The sequence below is a fragment of the Pan troglodytes genome, chromosome 12 (assembly GCF_028858775.2).
Source record: "Pan troglodytes isolate AG18354 chromosome 12, NHGRI_mPanTro3-v2.0_pri, whole genome shotgun sequence".
In the NCBI taxonomy this organism is placed as follows: Eukaryota; Metazoa; Chordata; class Mammalia; order Primates; family Hominidae; genus Pan; species Pan troglodytes.
Genome location: NC_072410.2, coordinates 95,563,038 through 95,589,766, shown reverse-complemented (window position 1 = coordinate 95,589,766; position 26,729 = coordinate 95,563,038). Strand labels below are relative to the sequence as shown.

The 26,729-nt window shown below is 45.9% G+C and overlaps 3 protein-coding genes across 20 annotated transcripts in view; 2 read left to right on the top strand and 1 right to left on the bottom strand.

Moving 5' to 3' along the window:
- Positions 1-8,333, bottom strand: part of SLC30A3 (solute carrier family 30 member 3) — a 20,837-nt gene extending 12,504 nt beyond the window's left edge. The window contains exon 1 of the mRNA XM_001155544.8: positions 8,133-8,333. Coding sequence (XP_001155544.1) covers positions 8,133-8,139 — 7 coding nt within the window. The 5' untranslated portion in view covers positions 8,140-8,333. The remainder of the gene's footprint in view (positions 1-8,132) is intronic.
- On the top strand, positions 8,031-14,410 carry DNAJC5G (DnaJ heat shock protein family (Hsp40) member C5 gamma). 15 transcript variants are annotated; one of them, XM_063788854.1, is made up of 7 exons: positions 8,320-8,508; positions 9,049-9,319; positions 9,658-9,773; positions 10,674-10,935; positions 11,108-11,252; positions 13,146-13,213; positions 13,409-14,410. In XM_063788854.1, the coding sequence occupies exons 3-6, from the start codon at positions 9,661-9,663 to the stop codon at positions 13,193-13,195; spliced, it is 570 nt and encodes a 189-aa protein (XP_063644924.1). In that variant the 5' UTR covers positions 8,320-8,508; positions 9,049-9,319; positions 9,658-9,660; the 3' UTR covers positions 13,196-13,213; positions 13,409-14,410.
- TRIM54 (tripartite motif containing 54) overlaps positions 13,409-26,729 on the top strand; it is a 27,295-nt gene continuing 13,974 nt past the window's right edge. For 3 of the 4 annotated variants that reach the window (XM_016948244.3, XM_016948243.3, XM_054678304.2), the window contains exon 1: positions 14,411-15,882. In XM_016948244.3, the coding sequence (XP_016803733.1) occupies positions 15,715-15,882 (168 nt within the window). In that variant the 5' untranslated portion in view covers positions 14,411-15,714. Of the gene's footprint in view, positions 13,564-14,365; positions 15,883-26,729 lie in introns of those variants that run through there. The other variant, XM_063790017.1, reaches the window with a different exon arrangement.

Sequence of the window (26,729 nt, the reverse complement as noted above, 5' to 3'; positions counted from 1 at the left end):
CTGCAGTCTTCCCATGTCAGAATATGGTAACTCCATCCTCCCATCTGCTCAGGCCAGACATCCTAGGGTCATCCTCGACTCCTCTATTTTCACTCTACATCCAAGCTGTCAGCAAATCCTGATCCCGCCCTTGTCCAAACCACTATCATCTGTCTTCTTGATTACTGCAGTAGCCTCCTCCATGGTCTCCATGCTTCCATCCTTACTGCCTTACAGTCTATTCTCAACCAAGCAGTTAGGTAAACATAGATCAGATTTGTCACTCCCCATCACACTCAGAGTACCAGCCAGAGTCCTTCTAATGGCCTGCAAGGGGTCCTACGGAATTTAGCTCCTCTGATCTCATTTCACACTTCTCCCACCTCACTCCCCAGCCATCCTGGCCTTCTTGTGAGTCCTACAACACACCAGGTATGCTCCCACCCCAGGGCCTTCACATTTGCTTATATCACCAGCTGTAATGCACTCTGCCAGATGTGCTCATGACCTACCTCCTCACATGCTTCAGGTCTTGACTCAAATATCACCTGGCCAGGCCCTCTCTGCTTGTCCGTTTAAAAACGGCAACCTGACTGGATGCGGTGGCTCACGCCTGTAATCCCAGCACTTTGGGAGGCCGAGGTGGGTGGATCACCTGAGGTCAGGAGTTCGAGACCAGCCTGGCCAATATGGGGAAACCCCGTCTCTACTAAAAATACAAAAATAAGCCAGGCGTGGTGACATGTGCCTGTAATCCCAGCTACTCTGGAGGCTGAGGCAGGAGAATCACTCAAACCTGGAAGGCGGAGGTTGCAGTGAGCCGAGATCTTGCCACTGCACTCCAGCCTGGGCAACAAACAAGACTCCATCTCAAAAAAAAAAAAAAACCCAAAAAACAAAAAAACACTGAAACCTCTCCCTAGACATTCTCTATTTCTATTCCTTGTTTTATTTTTCTCCATAGCCATCATTACCATCTAACATACTGCATATTTTACTGATTTAGTTTACTGTCTGCCCCTCTCGCCAGAATGTAAGCTCCATGATGGCAGAAATTCTGTCTGTTCTACATGCTGCTATATCCCCAGAACAGGGATACTGTTCTGTACTGTACAGTACTGTACTGTACATAATAGTACCCAGTAAATATTTGTTGAAGGTCTTAATGAACTCTGTCTCCCATATTAGGCTCTAATCTATGAGGGAAGAAAAAGAGTTTGACCACTTATCATTGTATCCAAGGTACTAGGCATATATCAGTGCTTGGTTGATATTTGTTGAGTAAGTGAATTGATTAAGGAAAAGAACAGTTTATGGGGAGAAATGGTGTGACAGCAATGGTACAGAGGTGAAGAAAAACAGAAATATTTAGTGAGGAGACCCGTTTGATTGCTGTGAAAGGTTCACTTTAGGCCGGGCGCGGTGGCTCACGCCTATAATCCCAGCACTTTGGGAGGCTGAGGTGGGCGGATCACAAGGTCAGGAGATCGAGACCATCCTGGCTAACACAGTGAAACCCCGTCTCTACTAAAAACACAAAAAATTAGCCAAGCGTGGTGGCGGGCGCCTGTGGTCCCAGCTCCTCCGGAGGCTGAGGCAGGAGAATGGCGTGAACTTGTGCCACTGCACTCCAGCCTGGGTGACAGAGCGAGACTCTGTCTCAAAAAAAAAAAAAAAAGAAAGGTTCACTTTAGGACAATAGTAGACAATGAGTTTGAAGGGGTAAATTGGCATAAGGTCAGAGTTCACTGCCAGATTTCAAAGGTGGTTTTGCATCCTGTGTGATGCTGTGAGCAAAGTAGTAAGATGGAAGCATGCTTTAAGAACAGTGATCTGGGAGCAGTATCCAGGATGAGGCCAGCAACGGGGAGAAAAGTTAGGAGACTAGGACACCAGCCAGTGTGATATGGAAATCCTTTAACTGGGGTGCATCAAGGCTGTGGGAGCTGAGAAGAAGAGACAAATGAAAGAGAGATTTTGAAAAAAAATTATCAAGTTTTTTTTAACCTAAATTTGGGGAAAAGAATGAGTCTACAGTCTTACAAATAGTCGTAACATTAACAGAAATGGAGAAACAAACAAAAAAAATAGTCTGGGGGCAAATGATGAATTCAGATTTTAGCGTGTGTTTTTTTTTTTTCTTTTTCTTTTTCTTTCTTTCTTTTTTTTTTTTTTTTTGGAGACAGAGTCTTGCTCTGTTGCGAGGCTGGAGTGCAGTGGCACGATCTCGGCTCACTGCAACCTCAACCTCCCGGGTTCAAGTGATGCTCCTGCCTTAGCCTCCCGAGTAGCTGGGACTACAGGTATGTGCCACCACACGCAGCTAATTTTTTTTTGTATTTTTAGTAGAGACGGGGTTTCACTGTGTTAGCCAGGATGGTCTCGATCTCCTGACCTCGTGATCCGCCTGCCTCAGCCTTCCAAAGTGCTGGGCTTACAGGTGTGAGCCACCACACCTGGCCTTTCTTTTCTTTTTTTACAAACCCTGCATGTGGCATCCAATGGAGTGTGGTTTTGAGGCAATGGAACACTGGCATGTGGATGACACCAAAGCACAGTTGTGACAGCAGAAGCCATGGGTGTAGACTGACTCTCTAAAGAAGAGAAGAAAGAGCACAAGCAGAAGCTTAAGGACCAAACTGCAGAGAACATTCACAGTCAGAATTAGCCAGGCATGGTGGTGCACACCTGTAATCCCAGCTACTCAGGAGGCTGAGGCAGAAGAATTGCTTGAACCCAGGAGGCAGAGGTTGCAGTGAGCCGAGACCGTGCCACTCTACTCCAGCCTGGGTGACAGAGCAAGACTGTCTCAAAAACAAAAAATAAAAAAGAAGAAGAAGAAGAAAAGAAAATCCAGTCAGGACATAAGAGAAGGAAGAGGACCCAGTAAGGGAAACAGCAAATGTATCAGAGATGTAGGAAGAGAACCAGAGAAATGTGCAGAGCTCAATAAATGAGAAGATAGTTGGTGGGTTAAACAGAAAGAAGTGATTTAAGGGCCAAAGTCTCTTCCCAAAACATAACCTGATGTTTTTCACTCCATTTAGTCATTCTGCCTGAAATTTTATCTGTTATTCCTTTTGCATTAATGACAATTAATAACAATTAAGAGGGTGAGGTATTAACTATCTTTTCACTATAATCTAAATTACAGTGTTTTAATAAGATTGCTTTCTATCTACCCTGAGGGATGAGATCATTCTATGAAAGCAATAGTTTTTATTAGAAGTATTAAAACAGAGGAAATGAGAGTGGTAATTTTGGAGTTCTGGCTGCTTGGGAGGACTGGGGGCGGTGTTTTGGATAGCCAGAGGGCAGCATGACGGCACTGGGTAGGAGAACAAGAAAATGGGGCTCTAAGAGGCTGAGGAGAAGGATGTAGAAGCATGGAAAGACACCAGTAACAATTTGCAAATCTTAGGGAAGGGGAAGGACCCTGATTTTTCCTTTCTTCCCAGCGACAAAATGAAATGCAACCTCTCTCCTTATAAAATCAGGAGATAGGATAGAAATAGCTAGTATAAAAACAATAGTAATAATAATAAAGCATGTGCCTCGTGCTTTATTCAAATTTAATCCTCATAACAACCCGAAGAGACAGACACTATTATCTCCAGTTTACAGGTAAGACAGGTGCTGTTAGCCTAGTGTTGGGTCTGCAAAGTTTGGGGTTGCAGGTCAGAGAGGACAGGGACATGAAGCAGTCTCCTTTCTAGCTGAAAGCCTTCCACCTCCCATCCTGAGATGTCTGGCCTGGGAAGCAGAGGCAAACACAATTGGGTGGGTGGTGGTGGTTTTGGTCACATGTAGTACACATGCCTTCTGCTGGGGGAGGGGAAAGAGGAACATTACCTGACATCACCCATGAGAGGATGTGAATATCCCCCACAGCTTTGGTCTGTCTGTAGATTTGGATTTTAAAGTAGGAAGGAACAGTCACGGTGTAGATACTGAACTTGGAGTCAGAAAACTCAGGTCAGATCTCACTGGATAACCTTAAGCAGGTCAATCCGCCTTTCCGGGCTGCACTTTCTTCAATTATAAAATGAAGGCGTTGGATTCAAGTTAAATCTCTGAGGTCCCTTCCAGCTCAAAAACTGTACAATTTGAGAACCTGGTGGTTGAATGTGACAAATTGTGATCTCTCTCTCTCCCACTGCATATGTTCCAGAGCGTGGTATTTTGGGTATAAATATGCCAATGTCTGCTGTCTGTATGTGTGTGTATTCCAGCTATATGACTAAAACTTTAGTTGTTTGTGGGTAAACAAGGGATGCTTCTTCGTTTTCTCCATGAGAGACCAAATGGCTCTGAGTGGTAGTAAACAAAAAGATCACTGACTCAAGGTATGATGGGAGGGCAAATGATCCAAGAAATGGTTTTAGTCTGTAATCATTCTTTGGCAGTTATTTTTGGTTTTTTACTTTCATTCTTTTTAAAACCAAATCCAATTAAGTCTTGACATCAACCCTGTGAAATGGCACAGGTTTTTATAGAAGAGGAAAAATAGACTCAGAGATGAAATGATTTGTCTAAGATCACACAGCCTGTGAGGGCCAGAGCCAGAGCTAAGATCTAGGGCTTCTGACCCCTGGCTTGTGTGTTCTTCCTAGGACTGAGCTGGGTGTGAGAAGAGCCCAGGCATAGAACACTCAGTCAAAGAGGCTCTGGTTTCTAGGTAAAGGCAAAGAGGAGAGCCACTGGCCAAAGGAGGCCAGGCCGACTGGGCCGTGCTACTCCCACCTCTGCAGCTTCCTGGCTGAAGTGACATTCTATTCAGAGCAGAGCCTCGCAAGACTTACAGATAACGGCTATTTCAAGAGCTATGAACTGTGATTAGTTAGAATGTCAGAGGGCCATGATAAGAAGTGAAAACATTCTGCAGCCTCTGTCAAGATGCGAAAGGTGTTTACTAACTCTTCTCAGAACCGAATTTGCCTTCTTTCTCAGGGCTCACTTCTATGAAGCAGGGATGCAATCGCCTCTCGGGTTGTTGTGAGGATCCAAAGAGATAATTAGGTAGGAGTGTCTCGGAAAAGCCTCACACTTTTGCTTGTTCATTCAACCAACCAACATTTACTGAACACAGGAAGTGTGTTAGGAACTGGAGGGAATACTAAGGCAAATAAGAAACGGGGAGTTCAGGATCACGTTATTATCTCCCATCTCACCTTTCTGTATCATGGTTTCTTCTTGTCTAGGACCATATGAGGGAAGATGGGCCCTGTAGTCTTGTCCAATTCCCTAGCTAAGTGCTTCTGTCCCAGGGAATTCTGAGCCCAACCTCCAGGTTACATTGGATCAGCAGAGGGCCCTCAGCTATAGCTCATTCAAGAAATCATTCATTCACTCACGTGAGCCAGGCATGGCTCTAGGTGCTGGGGATACAATGGTCAACAAACAAACAAGGTCCTTGCCCTCGTGGAGCTGTCACCTGGGGAAGGCAGCTTTTTTTTTTTTTTTTTTTTTTTTTGAGACGGAGTCTCACTCTATTGCCTAGGCTGGAGTGTAATGGCACGATCTCGGCTCACTGCAACCTCCGCCACACCCAGCTAATTTTTTTATTTTTAGTAGAGACAGGATTTTACTATGTTGGCCAGACTGGTCTTGAACTCCTGACCTCGTGATCGACCCGCCTCGGCCTCCCAAAGTGCTGAGATTACAGGCATGAGCCACTGCGCCTGGCCAACAGCAGCTTTTAAATCAATATGCAAATAAACATATGTTCACCAGCTGGGCGTGGTGGCTCACGCCTGTAATCCCTGCACTTTTGGAGGCTGAGGCGGGCAGATCACTTGAGCTCAGGAGTTCAAGACCAGCCTGGGCAACATGATGAAACCCTGCCTCTACCAAAATTATGAAAATTAGCTGGGCATGCTGGTGCATGCCTTTAGTCCCAGCTACTTGGGAGGCTGAGGTGGGAGGATGGCTTGAGCCCAGGAAGTTGTGGCTGCTGAGCTGTGATTGTGTCACTGCACTCCAGACTAAGACCTTGTCTCAAAAAAAAAATATATATATATATATGTATATGGATAGATATAGATACATATACACTGTGTGTGTGTGTGTGTGTGTGTGTGTGTGTGTGTGTATTTGCAGGCTGTTATGAGGTGAGGAGAGAGGAGTAGAACCCAGTTTAGAAGGCCTCTCTGAGGAGGCCTGAAGCTGAGATCCCTGAAGGATGAGAGGTCAAGCCCTCCAGGCAGAGGGAACAACATGGTCAAAGACTCTTGAAATGGGAGGGAACACGATGTTTTCAAACAACTAACAGGAAAGAGGAAAGCGGTGGAGCAGAGCCCAGAGCAAGCAGGACAGTGGTTCCAGAAAAGATTGGAGAGGGAGGGGCAGGACCACGCTGGGTCTTACAGACTGAGGCAAGGAATTCGCTACAAGTGCACCTCTAATGCCTTCTGCTCTCTCTACCCAGTGCTGGGGAAGAAATGAGCTGGTTTGTTCTGCTAGTTCTGTCCTCCCATGATAGTCATGAAAGCTTGGGGGTTAAAGAAATCTGGCATGAGACAAACCACCATAAAAAAATTATCAGCTTCAGCTTCTTTTTAAGTGAGTGACCTCTAAACTCATCTGACCCAGAGACTATGGACCAGGTGGATAATGCAAAGGTCTTCATCCCCTCTCCCTGCACTGATCACAGGCCTACAGAAATAAATTCATTAATTCAGCAGTCATCATGTCTGCTACAGATGGACTCCTTAGTTCGTTTGCTTAGATGGTTCTTGAGGTGGAATACTGATTTACAAGTGCACCTCTAATGCCTTCTGCTCTCTCTACCCAGTGCTGGGGAAGAAATGAGCTGGTTTGTTCTGCTAGTTCTGTCCTCACACGAGTCATGAAAGCTTGGGGGTTAAAGAAATTTGGCATGAGACAAACCACCAAAAAACATTATCAGCTTCAGCGTCTTTTCAGGTGAGTGACCTTCGAGAGGGCTGGCGCAATGGGGGTTGGCGCAATGGCTTCAAGGAGGCTGGCACAATGGCTCACGCCTTCAAGGGGGCTGGCGCAATGGCTCACGCCTGTAATCCCAGCACTTTTGGAGGCTGAGGCGGGTAGATCACTGAGGTCAGGAGTTCAAAACCACCCTGGCCAACATGGTGAAACCCCGTCTCTACTAAAAATACAAAAAAAATTAGCCAGGCATGGTGGCAGGCACCTGTAATCTCAGCTACTTGGAAGGCTGAAGCAGGAGAATCACTTGAACCCGGAAGGCAGAGGTTCCAGTGAGCAGACATTGTGCCACTGCACTCCAGCCTGTGTGACAGAGTGAGACTCCACCTCAAAACACAACAAAACAAACAAACAAAAAAAACCTACAAGGTGAGGAAAATGTGCACAAATAACTGTAATAAAAGGAAGAGAGTGATAAAAGCTACAAAAAGGTTAACAGATAAGCATTTTCCAAGTAACAAAGCTTTTTCTACTACATGTTACAGGAGCCATTGAGTGCTCTTGTAAAGAAAACCAGCACTACAAAGTAGTAAATTATAAGTGATGCAAACACTACCTCCTATAGAAACTCGCAGGAAGGGAAGCCAGGTAGAGGCATGCTCCCATGCCAGCAGGTGGGGATACAAATCCTCCTTCTGCTACCTTTCCAGAAGAAAGTTAGCAATAGAGATCAAGAGCGTAAAAAAAAAAAAAAAAAAGAAAGAAAAGAAAAGAAAATCATTTCGACCCAATAATTCCACTTCTAAGAATGTATCCTTAGGAAAAAAAATTAGACATTTGTTCAAGGATTTCTGTTGAATTTTCCTTATAAGGTTATTATATTATCAAATAGAAACAACTGAAACAGCCAAGTTGGGTTACATTATGGGACATGCTCATGATGGCATCATATTTAAGTGACGTTTTTGAAGCACGGTAGTGACTTTTGGAAAAGGCTCAATACATCATTTTAATGAGACATGCAAACTCATCATTACGATATACTAGGAGAAATGCTTTGACAGACGAAGTGGGAACAACTGGGAGAGTGAATGATGGAGTGTCAGGAACAGGGGCATATGAGTTGGGTCTTCCAGGTTGTGGAGGTGTTTCCGGGTGGAAGAGAAGGAGGGACCAAGCGGAGAGCCCTAAGTCCTGAAGACAACTGGTAAGGTAACACACCTCTTAAGAAGGGCATGCAGCAGCCATACCTCTCATCCGCCACGGTCAGCAAACCCATTGTGTTTCCTGGAGTGAGTTGGGCCATCAAGATGGGTGGTGCCCTCCTGCTGGAGAAGAGGGGCTCGGTGGGAATCCCTGCCCCAAGGCCTGGCAGCAACGCTCCTCCGCTGCCCTGGGCCGCAGGCCTGCTAAGCCCTCCGCTCTCGCTTCCCTGCGCGCGAAATAAGTCCCAGGGCCAATGTGGCCTCCCCACCCAGTGCTTCCGGGGGCGCCAAAAAACGACCTGCCAGACCCTCAGCGTCGACGCTGCGCGCAAGCGCAGTCAACTGCTGGACCCGGCCGGTGTGAAGTTTCACACCCAAAAGGATGAAGGGCACCCACCTGGCTTAAGAGAACGACTCCCAGGTAAAGGGCCAGACCCAGGTGAGGAGTCGGCACAGGGCCAGAGGTGCCCTGCACACTCAGAGCTCTCCCTTTGAGCTCCTTGCCTTGCTCGGTTCTCCTGGGCCGCAGGCGTCTACCCTGCTCTCTGGGGTTCTGCTGCCTTTTCCTTGCCAGGTCTTTCCCACAGCAACGCCTTTTCTCTTCCTTCTCCAGCCTCTGAGTCCTCTTCCTCCTCTCCCCACTGTCCCACCTCTGAGGGACAGAAGTGGGGTGGTTTGAGAGCAGGAGACTGGAGGGAAGAAGCAAGTCCGGGCCTAGCTGCAAGCACTCCCCACCCCCGCCCCCGCCCCCGCCAGGCTCTAGGACACTTGACTTCTGTTAGGCCTCACACGGTTTGGTCTGAAGTGTTTCTCTCTTAATAGTTGTGGATCGGCGAGGCTCAATGGCTCACGCCTGTAATCTCAGGACTTTGGGAGGCCGAGGTGGATGGATCACCTGAGGTCAGGAGTTCAAGAACAGCCTGACCAACATGGTGAAACTCTGTCTCTACTAAAAACACAGAAAATTAGCCGGGCGTGGTGGCGTGCACCTGTAATCTCAGCTACTCGGGAGGCTGAGGCAGGAGAATGGCTTGCACCCAGGAGGTGGAGGTTGCAGTGAGCCGAGATCGCGCCATTACACTTCAGCCTGGGCAACAAGAGCAAAAAACTCCGTCAAAAAAAAAGAAGTTGTGGAGCTGTCTGATTCCTGATCCTGTCCGTTCAGGCTGGGGCCGCCCTGGTCTTTCAAACCCAGCAGTGAGCTTGGACAGACCCAGAGGTGTTTACTCCAGGTAATAGGAGCTCTAGACAAAATCAGGCTCTTTTCCTGGCTTAGACCTCTCCTTGCTTACAACACCTCTAGGATGTGGGATATCTAGAGGTCTGTGTAGCTGGAGGATGCTGGGAAATGTGAGGAGAAGATGTTTCCTCCTTAAAATTGGAATCTTTCTGATCACCTGAATTCTCCTGCTAGCCACAAATCCCACTCACTCTTATCTTATCCTTGTCCTTCTGTCATCGTTTACCTGCCTAATCCCTGAAGGTAGTGAGTTTCCTGTCACTGGAAGTGCACTTCTCGGTACCCTTACTTGTAGAAGTTCTCACAGATGCTGCTTCTCCTCTGGCTCAGATCATGTCTACTGTGAAGGAAGCAGCACACTGGCTGTCCAAAAGTGAGATGAGCGTCTATGCAGTGCTGGATCTTAAGAAGGGCGCCTCACCTGAAGACATCAAAAAATCCTACAGGTTCAGACCTCAGCCCTTTATTGATCCTTGGAATTTCCCCCTTAAACCTTTTTCTTTCTGTATCTCTTTTGCTATCTGACTCTTCTTCTTTTTTTTTTTTTGAGAGAAAGTCTCGTCCTGTCACAGCAGAGACAGAGACTATTGAGAATGCAGTGGCACGATCTTGGCTTACTGCAACCTCTGCCTCCCAGGTTCAAGCAATTCTCTCACCTCAGCCTCCTGAGAAGCTGGGACTACAGGCGTGCACCACCACGCCTGGCTAATTTTTGTATTTTTAGTAGAGACAGGGTTTCGCCATGTTGGCCAGGCTGGTCTCAAACTCCTGACCTCAGGTGATCTACCTGCCTCGGCCTCCCAAAGTGCTGGGATTACAGGTGTGAACCACTGTGCCTGGCCTACAACCCGTTTGTTTGTTTGTTTGTTTGTTTTGAGACAGTCTCGCTCTGTTGCCCAAGCTGTAGTGCAGTGGTGCAGTCTCAGCTCACTGCAACCTCCACCTTCCGGGTTCAAGTGATTCTCCTGCCTCAGCCTCCCGAGTAGCTGGGATTACAGGTGCCTGCCACTATGCCCAGCTAATCTTTTGTATTTTGGGTAGAGACAGGGTTTCACCATGTTGGCCAAGCTGGTCTCAAACTCCTGACCTCATGATCCGCCCACCTCGGCCTCCCAAAGCGCTGGGATTACAGGTGTGAGCCAGTGCTCCCAGCCCTATGACCCATTTTTAAGTTCCAACAAGCCCTCACTTTGGGGCCAAATGGCACCATCACCCTCTTCATTATAGTATGGGAAGGAGTTTAGACCTTGGATGCTTGCCTCCATCCTTTGTACCACATCTCATGCATTCCTTCTGCACTCTCTAGAGACTAATCCATGTCATTCATCGTAAGTCTCCTTCCCCAGCCATCCCGCATTGCTTCCCCACCCTCCTTTTGGGTATCGCCTGGGTAGGAAACTGGCCTTGCGGTATCATCCCGACAAGAATCCAGGGAATGCTCAAGCAGCAGAAATATTCAAAGAGATCAACGCAGCTCATGCCATACTGAGCGACTCTAAGAAGCGGAAAATTTACGACCAGCATGGCTCATTGGGAATATATCTGTATGATCACTTTGGTGAAGAAGGCGTCAGATACTATTTTATTCTGAATAGTTGTTGGTTCAAGGTACACAATTCTCCAGGTCCTTTAAGAATAAGGAAAGAAGGGTGACCTTCCTTTCCTTATGACAAATGCTTCTGTTGTCTCATTTTCTGGGTGCCAGGAGGATTGAGGGAGGGAAGCTTGAGCAGTCATATAGAAAACTGCTGGACTGAGGCCATTCTCGCCTACCTTTTAGACACTTGTCATCCTGTGTACTCTGCTCACTTGTTGCTGTTTCTGTTGTTGCTGCTATTTTTGCTGTGGAGCACTTAAACCACCACCTGAGCAGGATAGTGGGAGGAAATATCAGCAGAATGTCCAGAGTCAGCCTCCAAGGTCAGGTAAGAACTGCAAGCAGGGACTGTGAGGTAAGAAATGTCTGGATTGGGAATGAAAGAAATGATTGGGGTTGGGCACAATGGCTCATGCCTGTAATCCCAGCACTTTGGGAGGGTGAGGCGGATGGATCACTTGAGGTCAGGAGTTGGAGACAAGCCTGGCCAACATGGTAAAACCCTGTCTCTACTAAAAATACAAAAATTAGCTGGGCATGGTGGCACCCACCTCTAGTCCCAGCTACTTGGGAGGCTGAGGAGGCAGAAGAATCGCTTGAACCCGGAAGGCAGAGGTTGCAGTGAGCTGAGATCACGCCACTGCACTCCAGCCTGGGAGGCAGAGCAAGACTCCATCTCAAAAAAAAAAAAAAAAAGAAAAGAAAAGAAAAGAAAGAGGCTGGGCATGGTGGCTCAAACCTGTAATCCCAGCACTTTGGGAGGCCGAGGCGGGCGGATCATGAGGTCAGGAGTTTGAGACCAGCCTGACCAACATGGTGAAACCCTGTCTCTACTAAAAATACAAAAATTAGTCAGGTGTGGTGGCGGGCGCCTGTAACCCCAGCTACTTAGGAGGCTGAGGCAGGAGAATTGCTTGAACCCAGGAGACGGAAGTTGCCATGAGCCAAGATCATGCCACTGCACTCCAGCTTGGGCAACAGAGTGAGACTCCATCTCAAAAAAAAAAAAAAAAAAGAAAGAAAGAAATGATTAGGGGTGAGAAAGACCTGTGAAAATGGCAGGTTAATCCCTAAATATGACAATTTCAAGTCTTCAAGTCTGGCACTGGGACAAAGTGAAGAAAAAAAAAAAGATCAATATGTTTCTGTGCATCACACGACAAACTGACAGTTTGAAGGTAGTAGTGTCAGCTCCTGTTAAGCTAAGGAATGGGGTGGGAGAGTATGTCTAGAGAGGACAGTTAAGTGAAGACAGATTTGAGGATGCAATTTTTGTTGTTGTTGTTTTGTTGTTGGTGGTGGTGGTGGTGTTGAGATGTAGTCTCAGTCTGTCACCCAGGCTGGAGTGCAGTGGTGCGATCTCAGCTCATTGCAACCTCTGCCTCCCGGGTTCAAGCGATTCTACTGCCTCAGCCTCCTGAGTAGCTGGGATTACTAAAAAATTAGCTGGCTAATTTTTTATTTTTAGTAGAGTCAGGGTTTCGCCATGTTGGCCAGTCTGGTCTCCAACTCCTGACCTCAAGTGATCCACCTGCCTTGGCCTCCCAAAGTGTTGGGTTTATAGGCGTGAGCCACTGTGCCTGGCGGGATGCAATTTTTTCCATCTACTCAAAGGAAAGGGCCAGTTGCAGTGGCTTGTGCCTGTAATCCCAGCACTTTGGGGAGCCAAGGTGGGCAGATCACTTGAGCTCAGGAGTTTGAGACCAGCCTCAGCAACATCATGAAACCCAGTATCTACAAAAAAAAAAAAAAAAAAAAAAAAAAAAAAATACAGAAGTCAGCCGGTCATGGCAGTGCACACCTGTAGTCTCAGCTACAGGGGAGGCTGAGGTGGGAGGATTACTTGAGTCTGGGAGGTTGAGGTTACAGTGAGCTGTGATCATGCCACTGCACTCCAGCCTGGGTGACAGAGTGAGACCCTGTATCAAAAAAGAAGAAGAAGAAGAAGGAAAGGAGGAGGAGGGGGAGGGGAAGGGAAAAGGGAGGAGGAAGAAGAACATAGAAGAGGAGGAGGAGGAGGGGAAGAGGAAGAGGAAGAAAAGAAAAGGAAAGTCTGAGATCATTCCCACCCCAAATGAACTTTTATAAGCTGATTGAACTTGACACCAGCGCCACCTGGTGATGCTAATGAGTAACTGCAAGGTAATGGTTTTCTCATCAGTACACTACGAAAAGTTACTAAACGTTTGTATATGTAAACATATATATAATTCCATAATAGGAGCCAAACGTGACTTTAGAAGCGAGGAAAATAGCGAAGATGATTTTTAAGAGATGAGGAAGGATGAGGTATGTAAACGGAAAGTCAGCAGTAGTTATCAGATAAGAAAAGCATGTAAGCTAACGTCAGATGAGTCATTAGTAGAAGGTTTACATCCTTATAGTATGGACTATGTGTTTATATCCTTACATGTAGGGGTTTGCTTTAAGTTCTAGGTAATTATTCCTTCTGATTAATAAAGCGCCACCTTCTTCCGCCACTAGGTGCTGACCCAGTGAGGGTGCCTTCTGCTGCCCAGTCCCCTGGACACATTGAAGAGAGGAGCAAGTAGCCCTGTCCTGACATTGACCCTGATTTGACCCCTCTTCTTATAAGAATCTCAAGAATCTCTTCAGAAGCACTGATGACGTTGATCCCAGTAAGGACATCACCTCTACCCTTGGTACCACAACTCTGTATGGGGTTGCCCAGCTACTCTTCCTTTTAGTTGCAGTCCCAATTTTACTCCATCAGAAAGCAGCCCTCCCCTCCTTTCCCTTATGAGGTCTCAGGCAGTGGTGGCAGATTTTTCCTGAAGAGTCTTTTTCCTGTGTCTGCCTTGTTATTGGAACCAATGCCAGCTGGTAGGATCCCTGAGCCCCTTGGAATATCACCACCAAGAGCCTGATAACTGAGCAGGGTGGATCCTATCCCTGGAGCTGCTGCACCCGTTAATTCTCCCTTGTTGCAACTCTGTGTACCAAGAACCCCTAGCATCAGCCTCATTCCTAAGCCAATAACGCCTGTATGGAGTTGGTCTCACCTTCTGGTGCCCACGGCCATTGGCATTGCCAGCCTCATTCCATGCCACTATGAGTCAACTCAGGAAAACTGCGAGTGCATTTGAGGCTTAGGGGTAGTCATTCCATCTTTAGATTATCCTTGGACTTCAGCTACCACCACAGCATGCATTAGCCTTGGTCCTGTAGGTTAACTGAAGTTCAAACATCAGTGCCAGCTTGCCTCCATCCTTTTCACATATTATGCAGGCCAATTGACATATAATTTGTTCTTAAAAATAGGGGCATGAAATATGTGATCTGGAAAAGATTGTACTTTCTGGACTCTTTTCCCACTCTTGCCTCTTTGTGCTGCTGTTTCGTATCCTCCTCACACCGTGTATTTCCCACCCACTCAGGGTCACAGCCTACTAATTCCTCAAACTTCTCTCCCTGGACTAGGAGAAAGGCTAAAGAATGTCAGTAAATAAAAGAACTTTCATCCAATCGCAAGGCATATGTTATGCCCAAAAAAGACAAATTGTGTCTGGGGTAGAGAAAAAAGGCCTAAAGAAATTACTTCTTGGCCTTTTGGCTAAGATCAAGTGGAGAAAAAGACTTGTAGGAGAAAAAGAAGACCAGTGCTCACAAGTGGGGCAAGCCTGGCTTGGAGAGTAGGAGTCCTGGACAACTGTGGAGCTGGGTCAGAGGCTTCCCGGAGCCTTGTGATTATGACTTTGTCAGTGCTCTAAAATTTCCCTGGAGATTGATTCCCTGGGTGCCCAAAATAGGTCCCTGGCATTCAGGTCCTTTCTGCCCAGCTCACCTTCTCCCAATTTCCTAACAAATTTGAGTCCTTGGAGTGGCTCCAGGGATGTGTTCACGGACCAGAATCCCACATTTCCTCGGGGGCATGCTCATAGGTAGGTCCAGGCCTTGGCACAACAGTCATTTCTAGCCTCTTGAGCTTCTTTTCCTAGGGTGATATAAGAAAAGGCCAGGGAAGAACAAAAATGAGCCAGAGGTGTTGGACAAGAGGCTTGATGTAGTCTCTGGAGCTGCTGTTCTGAATCACACAGTCTTGAGGAGGAGGACCAGGGTCACTGGCTGAGCCTGTGGAGGAGGCAACCGCTACTGACTCTAAGTCTGGCAAGATCTTTCCTCCCACCCCGAGCTATGTATGGGTGCCTCTCACACAGGCAGATTTAGATTCTGTGTCACTGTCCTGGAAGAAGGGCCCAAGCCAGAACAGGGGTCCCGGGCTGAGAAGAGCCTTCAGAGTGAGAGGGCAGCACCTTTGCTGACCCACCTTTCACTGTAAGCAGTGGCACTCACCCCTGCCCTTGCTCAAGGGAGTCACCCATTCCTGAGTGAGTCAGGGTCACTCACTCCGTGACAGCTGTGGCTCGCCTTACATGAGCTAAATTGGGAATTGGAATGTCATGCAGATGCCCCTTGTCTCCCCACCCCCACAGTAAAATTAATCTGCTCTCTGGGGAGTAAGGGACAAACAGTGCTACCCACAGAGTGAACAAGAGAGAGTCATTTGGGAAACAAAAGGAGAATTTTACAGAGAGAGAGGGGTAGCTAAAACTACGTGAGCCTGGTGAGGGTGCAGAGCAGAAAGTAGAGACTGTCCGAAGACTGCTATCTGGGACGAGACAAGTTGTTAAAGGGACAGGAGAGAAAGCAGAGCTATTTCAAGAGTGAGCCACAGAAGGGAATCCAGAGGCCATCTAAGCGAGGAAGGGTCTACAGGCAGTGAGTGAAGGCCAGGAGCAGGGCCCAGGCCAGGCACGACCACCGAGGGGATGAACTTCACAGTGGGTTTCAAGCCGCTGCTAGGGGATGCACACAGCATGGACAACCTGGAGAAGCAGCTCATCTGCCCCATCTGCCTGGAGATGTTCTCCAAACCAGTGGTGATCCTGCCCTGCCAACACAACCTGTGCCGCAAGTGTGCCAACGACGTCTTCCAGGTGGGTGCCAGGGACGGGGCAGGGCCAGGTAAAGCAATGCAGACCTGTGGGGGACTGATCAGGTCAGAGCTGAGACCCCAGAAGGTGATGGATAGAGTGCTCTCTGAGGTGGGTGGTGGCTGTTGTGGCTGGAGAGCAGAAGGGCTGGGGTCCAAGCAAATCCCAGAGCAAGCATGAGTCAGCAGCTGCCCTGCAGGCTGGCAGGTACAGCCTGTGCATAGACGGCAGCTGGAGTGCTGGGATCTACCAAGGAAAGGAGACCCTGTGGAAACTGGGAGGGAGGGGATCCTACACCGGGCTTTATAAGAGCCTGTGCCAGACTCTGCATTCCAGTTTGGAGTTTCAGACTTTGAGAGCATTGTGGAAAATATGGAGAAAAGATTAATGAGATAATGAAACGTTAAAAAACAAACAAACAAAACCCGACCCTGTGAGAAAGCTCCATAATGGCAGTAAAACTATTTGTATTTAAGGAAAGTTCAAGGCATCCATTGTGGGTGACAGAGTTAGACATAGTGGGCAGGAGACTGGGAACTCTCCCCAACTTGAGTTCATACCTGTTACCCTCCAGATTGTTCAGTAAAGAGGCCTACTGGTTAAAAGCTATTGAGGTCACTTGACAAGCAGGGAGAAGGCAAAGAAATTTACTTCTCAGAAGTCTAGCCAGTTTTGTTTTATTTGTGGTCATGGGGCCAAGCAGAGCTAATCAAATTCACAGATACTATTATAGCCACTGGTTTAGAAATAAAAGCAGCATATACCAGAATGGATTATAAGTGGGCTTTTTTTTTTTTCCTGTGCTACTGGGGAGGTTCTAGTAGGCTATGAAATGGAACAGAGATCAGGGAGAGTGAGGGGCAAAGGCACACACACACACACACACACACACACACACACACACACACACGCACGGCCTTGCCGTTAAGTAAAAGCCCTGAATATGGCCAGGCGCAGTGGCTCACGCCTGTAATCCCAACACTTTGGGAAGCTGAGGCCAGCAGATCACGAGGTCAGGAGTTCAAGACCAGCCTGGCCAATATGGTAAAACCCCATCTCTACCAAAAATACAAAAATTAGCCGGGCGTGGTTGCAGGCACCTGTAGTCCCAGCTACTCAGGAGTCTGAGGCAGGAGAATCACTTGAACCCAGGAGGTGGAGGTTGCCTTGAGCCGAGATCATGCCACTGTACTCTGACCTGGGCGACAGCAAGACTCCATCTCAAAAAAACAAAAACAAAAACAAACCCTTAATAGACCAGAGCTGGCTGGTTTAGTATGTGTGTCAGTGACATGGAACATCCCAAACAGGTATTCTTCATCTGTGTCAGAAATGATGAGGAAATGTGTTAAACACAAGTGATTTTTAACCTAACCAAGAAAATACTTCCCTTTTAAGTTCCTTGGGGCAGCTTGTTTGGGAAAGGAATGGGCTGGCTAGGTCAGGCCATCCCACAATGTACCCTGTGACCCACACCTTGTGTGTCTGCTCTGTGCCACCTTCACTGAAGACCAGCACTCTGTGGTCTCTCCTGCCATCTTCCCATTGAGACCCATTCCCTCTCCTATTCTTTATGTGTCCAAACCTGCCATTATTCAGCTCCAGAGTATCTCAGAGCCAGTAGATTTTCCCTCTCGGGGGGCCTAGACCAAATGCTATGCCTCCTCGTCCTGGGCATGAAGTCCTACATGAGAGGCAATGCTTTGCCCACCATCTTGGTTTTTCCTTGGTCTAAGTAACTCTGAACATCCTTCAGGCTGAGATGCCTAGGAGGGAAATGGCGGAAAGATTTTGCCATCCTTTCTCATGAACTTACAGTGAAACATCCTCTCACTGGAACTTGAAATGTGTGAAAGCAAAGAGAAGTTTTGAAAGCTAAGGTGACATGTCCTGTAGAAAAGTGGTCAGAAGGTCCAAGTGCATTCCTGGGTCCCTCTGTCGTCTGGCAGAGGAATAGGCCCCATACATGGAGGCTAGAATGTGTTTAAGTGACCTGCTTATTTAAGTCAACTCTCTCTATCCAAGCACACTGTTTCAGTTCCAGAAAGCTCTAGAATACTGATCTGGGCTCAGAGAGACCTTGGAATGGCTTGGGGCAAACCCTGTACAGAATATTTGGAGATAACATGATACCCAGGGCTTTGGGGTGGCTCTGTGGATCTGGAGTGGTGTATCTTTTGAGGTGCAAAGCGCCCTTGGGCCCTCCAAGGAGGAAGAGTGAACAGCTCATCCCTTGCTGCTTATTTGGGAGGGCCTGGTGGGAGGCTGACCCAGTTCTTCAGCTGCACTTAGATCTGTGTATCTCAATATATCTCAGTAGATCTCCCTCTGAAAGATGAGCATATTTAGTTTTTTCGCACATTGCCTCCACATTTTGACAACTGTAGGCATAATCAGATTGTCTGTTTTCTAAGTATGGGGCAAGAATAGGACTTTTGGAAAGAATAGGACTTTTCCTCTATCTTCAAACCACTTAGGAAGAATACCCTTAGAGCATTGCCTAGAAAGTTAACGGTTATCAAAGTGATACCAGTGTATCATTTAGAATTTGTAACATGTAAACATACTGTTTTCAAGCAGTATAGGAGTTCATATCATGAAAAGCAAATCTGCTATTCACCTCAGACCCTCAGTTGTCTCACCAGATAGAAGTAACTATTACCAACTTTCTTGGGAATACTTCCAGCAAATTTCCACAAATCGGCACATTTGCACGTATATGTGTTCTCAGGCGAGACCCATCGCCCCCCACCTGCCTTTGTTCACTTACTCGCTGTGGGTGATTGTTCCATATCCACCATTCAGATTTATGTCTTCATTTTTAAATAGCTGTGTAGTTTTCATTGTTATGACTGGACCACAGTCTATTTAAATAATCTGTCCTCTAAAACATTTAGATGGTTTCCTGTGTTTTGTTGTCCTAAAAACTGCCGTGATGGACAACAAACAAGAGTTTTTGGGAATTGCGATTTTATAAGACCAAGTTAACTAGACAGCCAGGAAGCAAAATTTGAAAACAATTTATTTAAAAATACTGGCTACGTAAGGTGGCTCATGCCTGTAATCCCAACACTTTGGGAGGCTGAGACAGGAGGATCACTTGAGCCCAGGAATTTAAGACCAGCCTGGGCAACATAGTGAGACCTCATCTCTACAAAAAAGAAAATACTGTTAGTTGAACAGTATTAAGGGGTTGGGAGGAAATCATCCATAATCTTACCTCCCCAACACAGTTATTTTTATTTTTGCATATCATTTTTTTTTTTTTGAGATGGTGTCACATTATGTTACCCAGGCTGATCTTGAACTCCTGGGCTCAAGTTATCTTCCTGCCTCAGCCTCTGGAGTGCACACCACCAAGCCCAGCAATTTTTGCATATTACATTCAAGCCCATGTCCGCAAACATTTTCACATAGTGGCCATCTTAATGTAATTCTTTTTAGAGCTGTAACAACTCTTTCTCTCTGAATTGAAACAGAATGAAACACCAAGACACCACATTAACCCCCTCTAATTTCTTCCTCCTTCTTTCCCCACACTTGCACCCACTCAGCTACCAAGAACTTCCACTAAAGGAAAGCTGTTGGTGTGGGAATTTGACACAAACATCTTCCCATGTGTTTCTGTATTTGTAAATTCTATTCACTCCTAAACGGCTTTAAAGCAAGCCTTCAGTTTATTTTTATACCTGCCTCCACTTCACTGTGGGCACTTGTTTTTGAGCCTGCAACCTGTTGTAATTTAACAGACAACCAAAAGGCCTTGTAAGAAGGTTGTTCTGGAACAGCTTTTCTGGAGGAGGTCTGTCTACAGAGGGACTTGCAGAGGGGGGATTGTCAAGAAAGAAGCCTCCTTCTCTAACAAGGGGCAGTCTGAGAGAGATGACTTTTGTTTCGCGCCACCCAAATTCCATTTCTTTATCCTTTAGTTGTTAGGACCAGGTGTCATCAGGTACAGGCCTGCCAGAGAAGATCCTACCCAGCCTGCCTCCTCAACCACTTCTACCCATTCTGAAGGCACCAGGATTTCTTCAGTCCAACTTTGGGCAGGTCTCCCTGATGCAAAATTGGTTCACTAAAATTTTGTGAATTGCATTAAATTTGTAGCAGAGTTAGGGCTCTTACTTCTGTAGGGAAGATCTTGATTTAGTGAGAACGAAAACCTAGACTAAGGCTTAGCACTCCTGGATTCTCCTCTGACGGGTTTCTTTGTTAATTTGCCACACAATGCATATCAGGCTGTTTCACCACTTCAAGCCTGTTTACATAACTATAAATGAAAAGGGTGTTTTCTTTCTTTCTTTATTTTTGAGACAGGGTCTCATTCTATCACCCAGGTTAAGTGCAGTGGCGTGATGATGGCTCACTGCAGCCTCGACTTCCCAGGCTCTAGCCATCCCTCCTACCTCAGCCCCCTGAGTAGCTGGGACCACAGGTGTGCACCACTATGCCTGGCTAATTTTTTTGTAATTTTTTGTAGAGACAAGGGTCTCTCTATGTTGCCCACGTTGTTCTCCAACTCCTGGACTCAAAGGATCCTCCCACCTCAGCCTCCCAAAATGCCAGGATTACAGGCATGAGCCACTGTTCCTGACCGAAAAGGGTGTTTTAAACTGATTTTTTTTCCCCCAGAGACAGGGTCTCACTCTGTCACCCAGGCTGGAGTGCAGTGGCACGATCATAGTCCACTGTAACCTTGAACTCCTGGGCTCAAACAGTCCTCCTGCCTCAGCCTTTCGTGTAGCTAGGATTACAGGCATGTACCACCACACTCAGCTAATTAAAAAAAAATGTTTTTGTAGAGACAAAGTCTTACTATGTTGCCCAGGCTGGTCTCAAACTCCTGGCCTCAAGCGATCCTCTCAGTTCAGCCTCCAAAAGCTCTGGGGTTATAGGCGTGAGCCACTGCACCTGGCCTTAAACTGACCTTTAACATCTCTTGCAATTCTAACGATTTGGTTTCACAAAGTTGAAAAATATTTTTGTGGATTTCCATTTTTTGAGGGCTTTCCATTCTGTGACCAGTGTCCTAATTTGGCCCACTCTTCTGCTTATCACTCCTCCTTTCAAGCAGTAGGGCTTGGTTTACCAGCCCCTTGGGCCAAGCTCTTCCCTAGGTTCTACCGCCCATAGCTAGCCCTCTGTTTACAGTCCCTCTTATACCTGCAGCTCAGCTTTTACCAAAACCTGGATTCTTCTCAGGCGCTTCGGCTTTTCTCCAAATGTCTGGTCTTCTGCCCACCGTTTTCCCAAGGTTTTTCCAGCATATTCTGAGTGTCTGGCTCACAGAACTTGGATGGTCCATCATTCATCACTGGCCAGGCCTTCAGGTTGAGGGAAATAGCCTCCAAAAAGCCCCATTGCATCCAGAGCCTGTGTCCCAAATTAGCACCTCTCTGGATAGCCAGGGAAGAGGGAAAACATTCTGACATAAGTATGGATTTGCTAGACTAGCTGCATTTACAGAGCATCTTTCTAGATGGAACATTTCTATTAGATGCTATGGAACATTACAAAGGAAATAGAAGGCACCGTAAAGCCTAAAAGAGAGAGAGCTCATGGCATATATTCCACACAACAGCCTTGAACATAGCCTAGAATTAAATTCCATTTATTTGTTCCATTCCATCTTATCCTTCACAGTGGAGAAAGAACAGTCATTTCGTACCCTGTGGTTCTGTGTGGTCATTTATTTTTAAGGTCTAGATTAGGATTGTTAACAGTCCTCTGTGTTTGTGCAGTGCCTTATAATTTATAGAATACATTCACAAACATGATTCCATTTGAGTTAGATCGAATGGATGTTATCTCCGTTTTACAGAAGAGAACATAGGAAACAGGTCACAGTCACACAAACAAAGGGACAGACTAAGGACATAAATCTAGGTGTTCTGTTATGTTTCCTAGAGTGATGGAATTTCCTCTACACATCACATCATTGGCATGTGAAATTTTACTTTATGGGGCTGGCTTCCTTGCATAAATGTAAGATTTAAGGAAAGAACAAGACATTTATGTGTATAATAGAACCAATCAGTTATCTCTTAGTCTTGAAATGGAAAGATAAACAGAAGCAGAAGATAGGATTTTTCTAACTGGATATTAGTCAGCTGAAAGATCTTTAGCCTAATGTAGAGACTGTCAGCTATGAAGATGTATTAAGGAAGTTGTCATGTATCCCTTAGAGTATAAAATCGTTATTTGTGATGAGAAAATTGAGGGACTTAAAATCAGGGTAGGGAGTAATTTTTTGTGTGTGCTGTGGACCAATGTCAGTGTGTGAAACCTGTGGATCCTTTCTAATAACAATATTTCTAAATGCATGCAATATAATACATATGGTTATAAAGGAAACTGATGGCGTTAGAATACAGCATGTATTCTTAATGGGAGTGATATTGCTCTCAAGGGGAAAAAATTAATTCTTGGAAGGGGGCTCTTGTTGCCCAGGCTGGAGTGCAATGGCGTGATCTCAGCTCACCACAACCTCTGCCTCCCGGGTTCAAGCAATTCTCCTGCCTCAGCCTCCCAGGTCACTGGGATTACAGACACGTGCCACCACACCTGGCTAATTTTGTATTTTTAGTAGAGACAGGGTTTCTCCATGTTGGTCAGGCTGGTCTCAAAACTCCCGACCTCAGGTGATCTGCCCGCCTCGGCCTCCCAGAGTGCTGGGATTACAGGCATGAGCCACTGCACATGGCCAGATTTTACTCTTTTTATGTGTAAAGGATAGATAAGCATGCGGTACATAAACAGATACATCTATGATATTAATATTTAATGAGGGGAATGGGAGCTATTGGGGGAAATGTCTAAAAAGGATCCTGAGCAGTGGCACACACCTGCAGTCTGAGGTACTCAGGAGGCTGAAGCAGGAGGATCGCTTGAGCCTAGGAGTTTGAGGCCAGCCTGAGCAACATAGTGAGACACTATCTCTCTCTTTCTCTTTTTTTTTTTTTTTTTTTTTTGAGACAGAGTCTCACTTAGTAGCCCAGGCTGGAGTGCGGTGACTTGATTTCGGCTCACTGCAACCTCCACCTCCCAGGTTCAAGTGATTCTCATGCCTCAGCTTCCCGAGTAGCTGGGATTACAGGTGCAAGCTACCATGCCTGGCTAATTTTTGTATTTTTAGTAGAGACAGGGTCTCATCATGTTGGCCAGGCTGGTCTCAAACTCCTGACCTCAAGTGATCCACCCACCTCGGCCTTCCAAAGTTCTAGAATTACAGGTGTGAGCCACCGTGCTATCTTTTTAAGAGACACTATCTCTTAAAAAAATTTTTTTTTAATTAAAAAGTCTCCCAGAGGGGACAATAATGAAGAAAGCTTTGGAAACACTGGAATATAATCACCAAAATATTTAAAGCACATTTGATGGAGTAATACATGTGCTTCTTAACTAACACATTAAAGAATGAGGTCTAGCAGTGAGTCTGAACTGCTGTAATTTAGAAGTAGTGATAAGCAGCCGGGCCCAGTGGCTCATGTCTGTAATCCCAGCACTATGGGAGGGAGAGGCGGGCAGATCACAAGGTCAGGAGATGGAGACCATCCTGGCTAACACGATGAAACCCCGTCTCTACTAAAAATAAAAAAATTAGCCGGGCATGGTGGCGGGCGCCTAGCTGAGGCAAGAGAATCACTTGAACCCAGGAGGTAGAAGTTGCAGTGAGCCGAGATTGTGCCACTGCATCCTAGCCTGGGTGACAGAGCAAGACTCCGTCTAAAAATAAATAAATAAAGAAGTAATGATAAGCATACATTATTTTTTGAAGTTTTAGCAACAACTGTAATGCGATATGAAAACAGCTGTGATTTCCGTTGGTGACAAAGTCATGGGCTGCTAAAACTGCTGTGGTTTTGTGCTGCTTCCCCTATATTGTGCTCCATTAAATGCTTCTGTTAAAAACCAGAGATGTTACCTATAAGGGGCAACAATTTGACCCATATAGCCAGTATAGAAGACTTTCTCAAAGTAGCCACTCAACATTTGCAAAAGGTTTGGAACACAAGTCAGACAAATTTTGGTAGAGAAAGTCAGGAAATGGTTAGCAAATTTCATTCTTATTTCACCTTCCTGATTTTTGCCATAGCTGTGTACCACCTGTACTATAATTTAATAGTTCTATTTTAAAACACTGACTTTTAGGCTGGGTGCACTGGCTCACACCTATAATCCCAGAACTTTGGGAGGCCAAGGTAGGCAGATCACTTGAGTTCAGGAGTTTGAGAGCAGCCTGGCCAAAATGGTGAAACCCTGTCTCTACTAAAATATAAAGAAATTAGCTGGGCATGGTGGTGAACGCCTATAGTCCCAGCTACTCGGGAGGCTGAGGCTGGAGAATCACTTGAGCCCGGGAAGCAGATGTTGCAGTGAGCCGAGATCGTGCCACTGCATTCTAGCCTGGGCTACAGGAGTGAAACCCTGTCACAAAACAAAAACAAACAAACAAAAAATGACTTTTAAACTTTAAATATTTACTTTATCCTTATTCTATACAATGTAATCCATGAAAAATTGTCAGTTTTGTGGACTGTTTTTTTCCTAATATGCATTAGAATTAACACATAAAAAATCTTGAACATCCATCCCCATACCACCTCCAATCTTCATGCTTGTCATCAGTATTATACCATATTTTGGGAAACACAATGAGGGCCTCTAAGCAATATGAGCCAGAGGCCCTGGAAAGTCTGAAAGATAAATTTTACTATTTAATTACAAGTCAAATGTAGTCTTAATGCCAAAAAGCACATGTATGTAAATATTGGCCAGAAAGACTAGCAAAGGAAGTGGGGTTAGGATTTGGCTGGGGGCTAGCATTGCTGAAGCAATCAGAGAAGGGAAGGGCTGCCCTGGAGGTTAAGATGAAAGCCAGCCAGGCCCGACGGAGATATGGCAGGAGAAATTGGACTTGTGAATCAGGAGGGGACTCTGGGACTGGGGGATGAAAGCTACACGCAAAATACGGGACTGTGGTGTCAGCAGCAGGGAGCAGCACCAGCCCTGAGCAAGACGGTGGGAAAGCAGAGGTGCAGCCTCTCCCCACCGCCCTGCACCCTGAGCTCACACACTCCCGATTTCTCTCTCCCAAGACAGGAACTCTTCAAAGGACTTGGGTTGGACTGCCTGAGTACTGATGCCTCTTAGCCTTCTGGGCTCCAGAATAAATGCAATGACTAACCAACCAATGAGATGAGCTGCTAAAGAAATCGCTTTGGCAGGTGGGAGGGTGTTGAAGAGGTGGTGTTAGTGTGCCTCCCTCAGGTCAAGTCCTGAAGTCAGTTCTGGCTGTGGGGAGTTTGAAGGAAGACATTGGCCGAGATAGCCCAAGTCCTGATTACTTTTTTCTTTCTAAAAATTGTAAGCCTGGCATGGGGTCTCACCCCTGAAATTCCAGCACTTTGGGAGGCTGAGGTAGGAGGATCACTTGAGGCCAGGAGTTTGACATCAGTCTGGGCAACTAGCAAGACCCTATCTCTGCAGAAACTTTTTTTAAAAATTAGCTGGGCATGGTGGCACACCTGCAGTCCCAGCTACTTGGGAGGATGAGGTGAGAGGATCCCTCGATCCCAGGAAGTTGAGATGACAGAGAGAGAGATCTTGTCTCAAAAATTTTTTTTTAATTTTTGTAAAATGCACATAACATGAAATGTACCACCTTAACCTTTTAAATGTACAGTTCAATGGCATTACATACATTTACATTGTTGTGAAACTGTCACCACTATCCATCTCCAGAACTTTATCACCACCCCAAACTGAAACCCCACACCCCTTAAACAATACCTCCCTACTCCCCCTCCTTCCAGCAACTGGCAACCACCATCCATCCTATGCCAGGTACCTCATTTAAGAGGAATCATACAATATTTGTCCTTTTGTGTCTGGCTTATTTTGCTTAGCATAATGTCTTCAAGGTTTATCCATGTTACAGACTGCAGACCTGGTTACTTTTAGCTGATAATTTCTATTGCAATCTATGTGACTTTTATCAGCATCATCCATTCTTCTGTCAAATGTGGATTTTTTTTCTGTGTTGATATTTACTTGATTTCTTTCCTTAATTCTGCTAGCTCTCTTTTCTTCTCCAGTTTTGATCACTTATATCTCTTTGTTTTTGTTATTTCTTTTAAAATGGTATATCGAAATGGTATTGATTCTTGGAGTATCTGTCCCTTGTTTGTCAAGCTTTCTTTTTTCTTTTCTTTTTGTATTATCTGGTTTGCATCTTTTGTTGGATTCTGTCTGCTTATCACTCCCCTTTTATCAGGGTACTTTTATCTGGAGCTGAAGGTGAATTCCTGACTCAACCCACTGTGTTTATCTTGGCTTTCTTTCACTGTCCTCTTAAATATAAGCTGCCTGGTTGGATGTTGTCATTGGTTTTGCAATCTCTCTTTAGTTCTGTGCCTTCTTTGTGAATAGAGGGGTATGACCTGAATTAATAGGTAGTTGAGTGTCTCAATTTGGTTGTGTTGTCTTGGAGTATTTTTCACGCAGAATCCCGTGATTTATCTACCATAGAGGCCCACACAGGTCCATGGGAGGAGGTCTCCCCTGAGATTTGAGCTATTTCCTCTCCATTTCACAGACAAACAGGTCATTCTGGTTGAAAGCAGGGCCCTTATAGAGCTCCATGGCACACAGGGTTTTAATTTGATGAGTCATCTTTTGTTGATCTTTGCTTAAATAGCTTTAGTCCACAGTTGCATAGTTGATTTTCAGGCTGTAGTTTCTTTCCTCTGTGAAGGTTTGAGGTTTGTTCCTTTATTACCCTTTTACTTTTTTTACTTAAAAAACAAAAACAAAAAACGGCCAGGTGAGGTGGCTCACACCTGTAATCC

Coding starts and splice junctions, on each gene's coding strand:
- DNAJC5G (XM_054677407.2), top strand. CDS start 9,661: ATGTCTACTGTGAAGGAAGCAGCACACTGGCTGTCCAAAAGTGAGATG. Junction 9,774..10,673: donor GACATCAAAAAATCCTACAG/GTTCAGACCTCA, acceptor CTCCTTCCCCAG/CCATCCCGCATTGCTTCCCC. Junction 10,936..11,107: donor TGAATAGTTGTTGGTTCAAG/GTACACAATTCT, acceptor CCTACCTTTTAG/ACACTTGTCATCCTGTGTAC.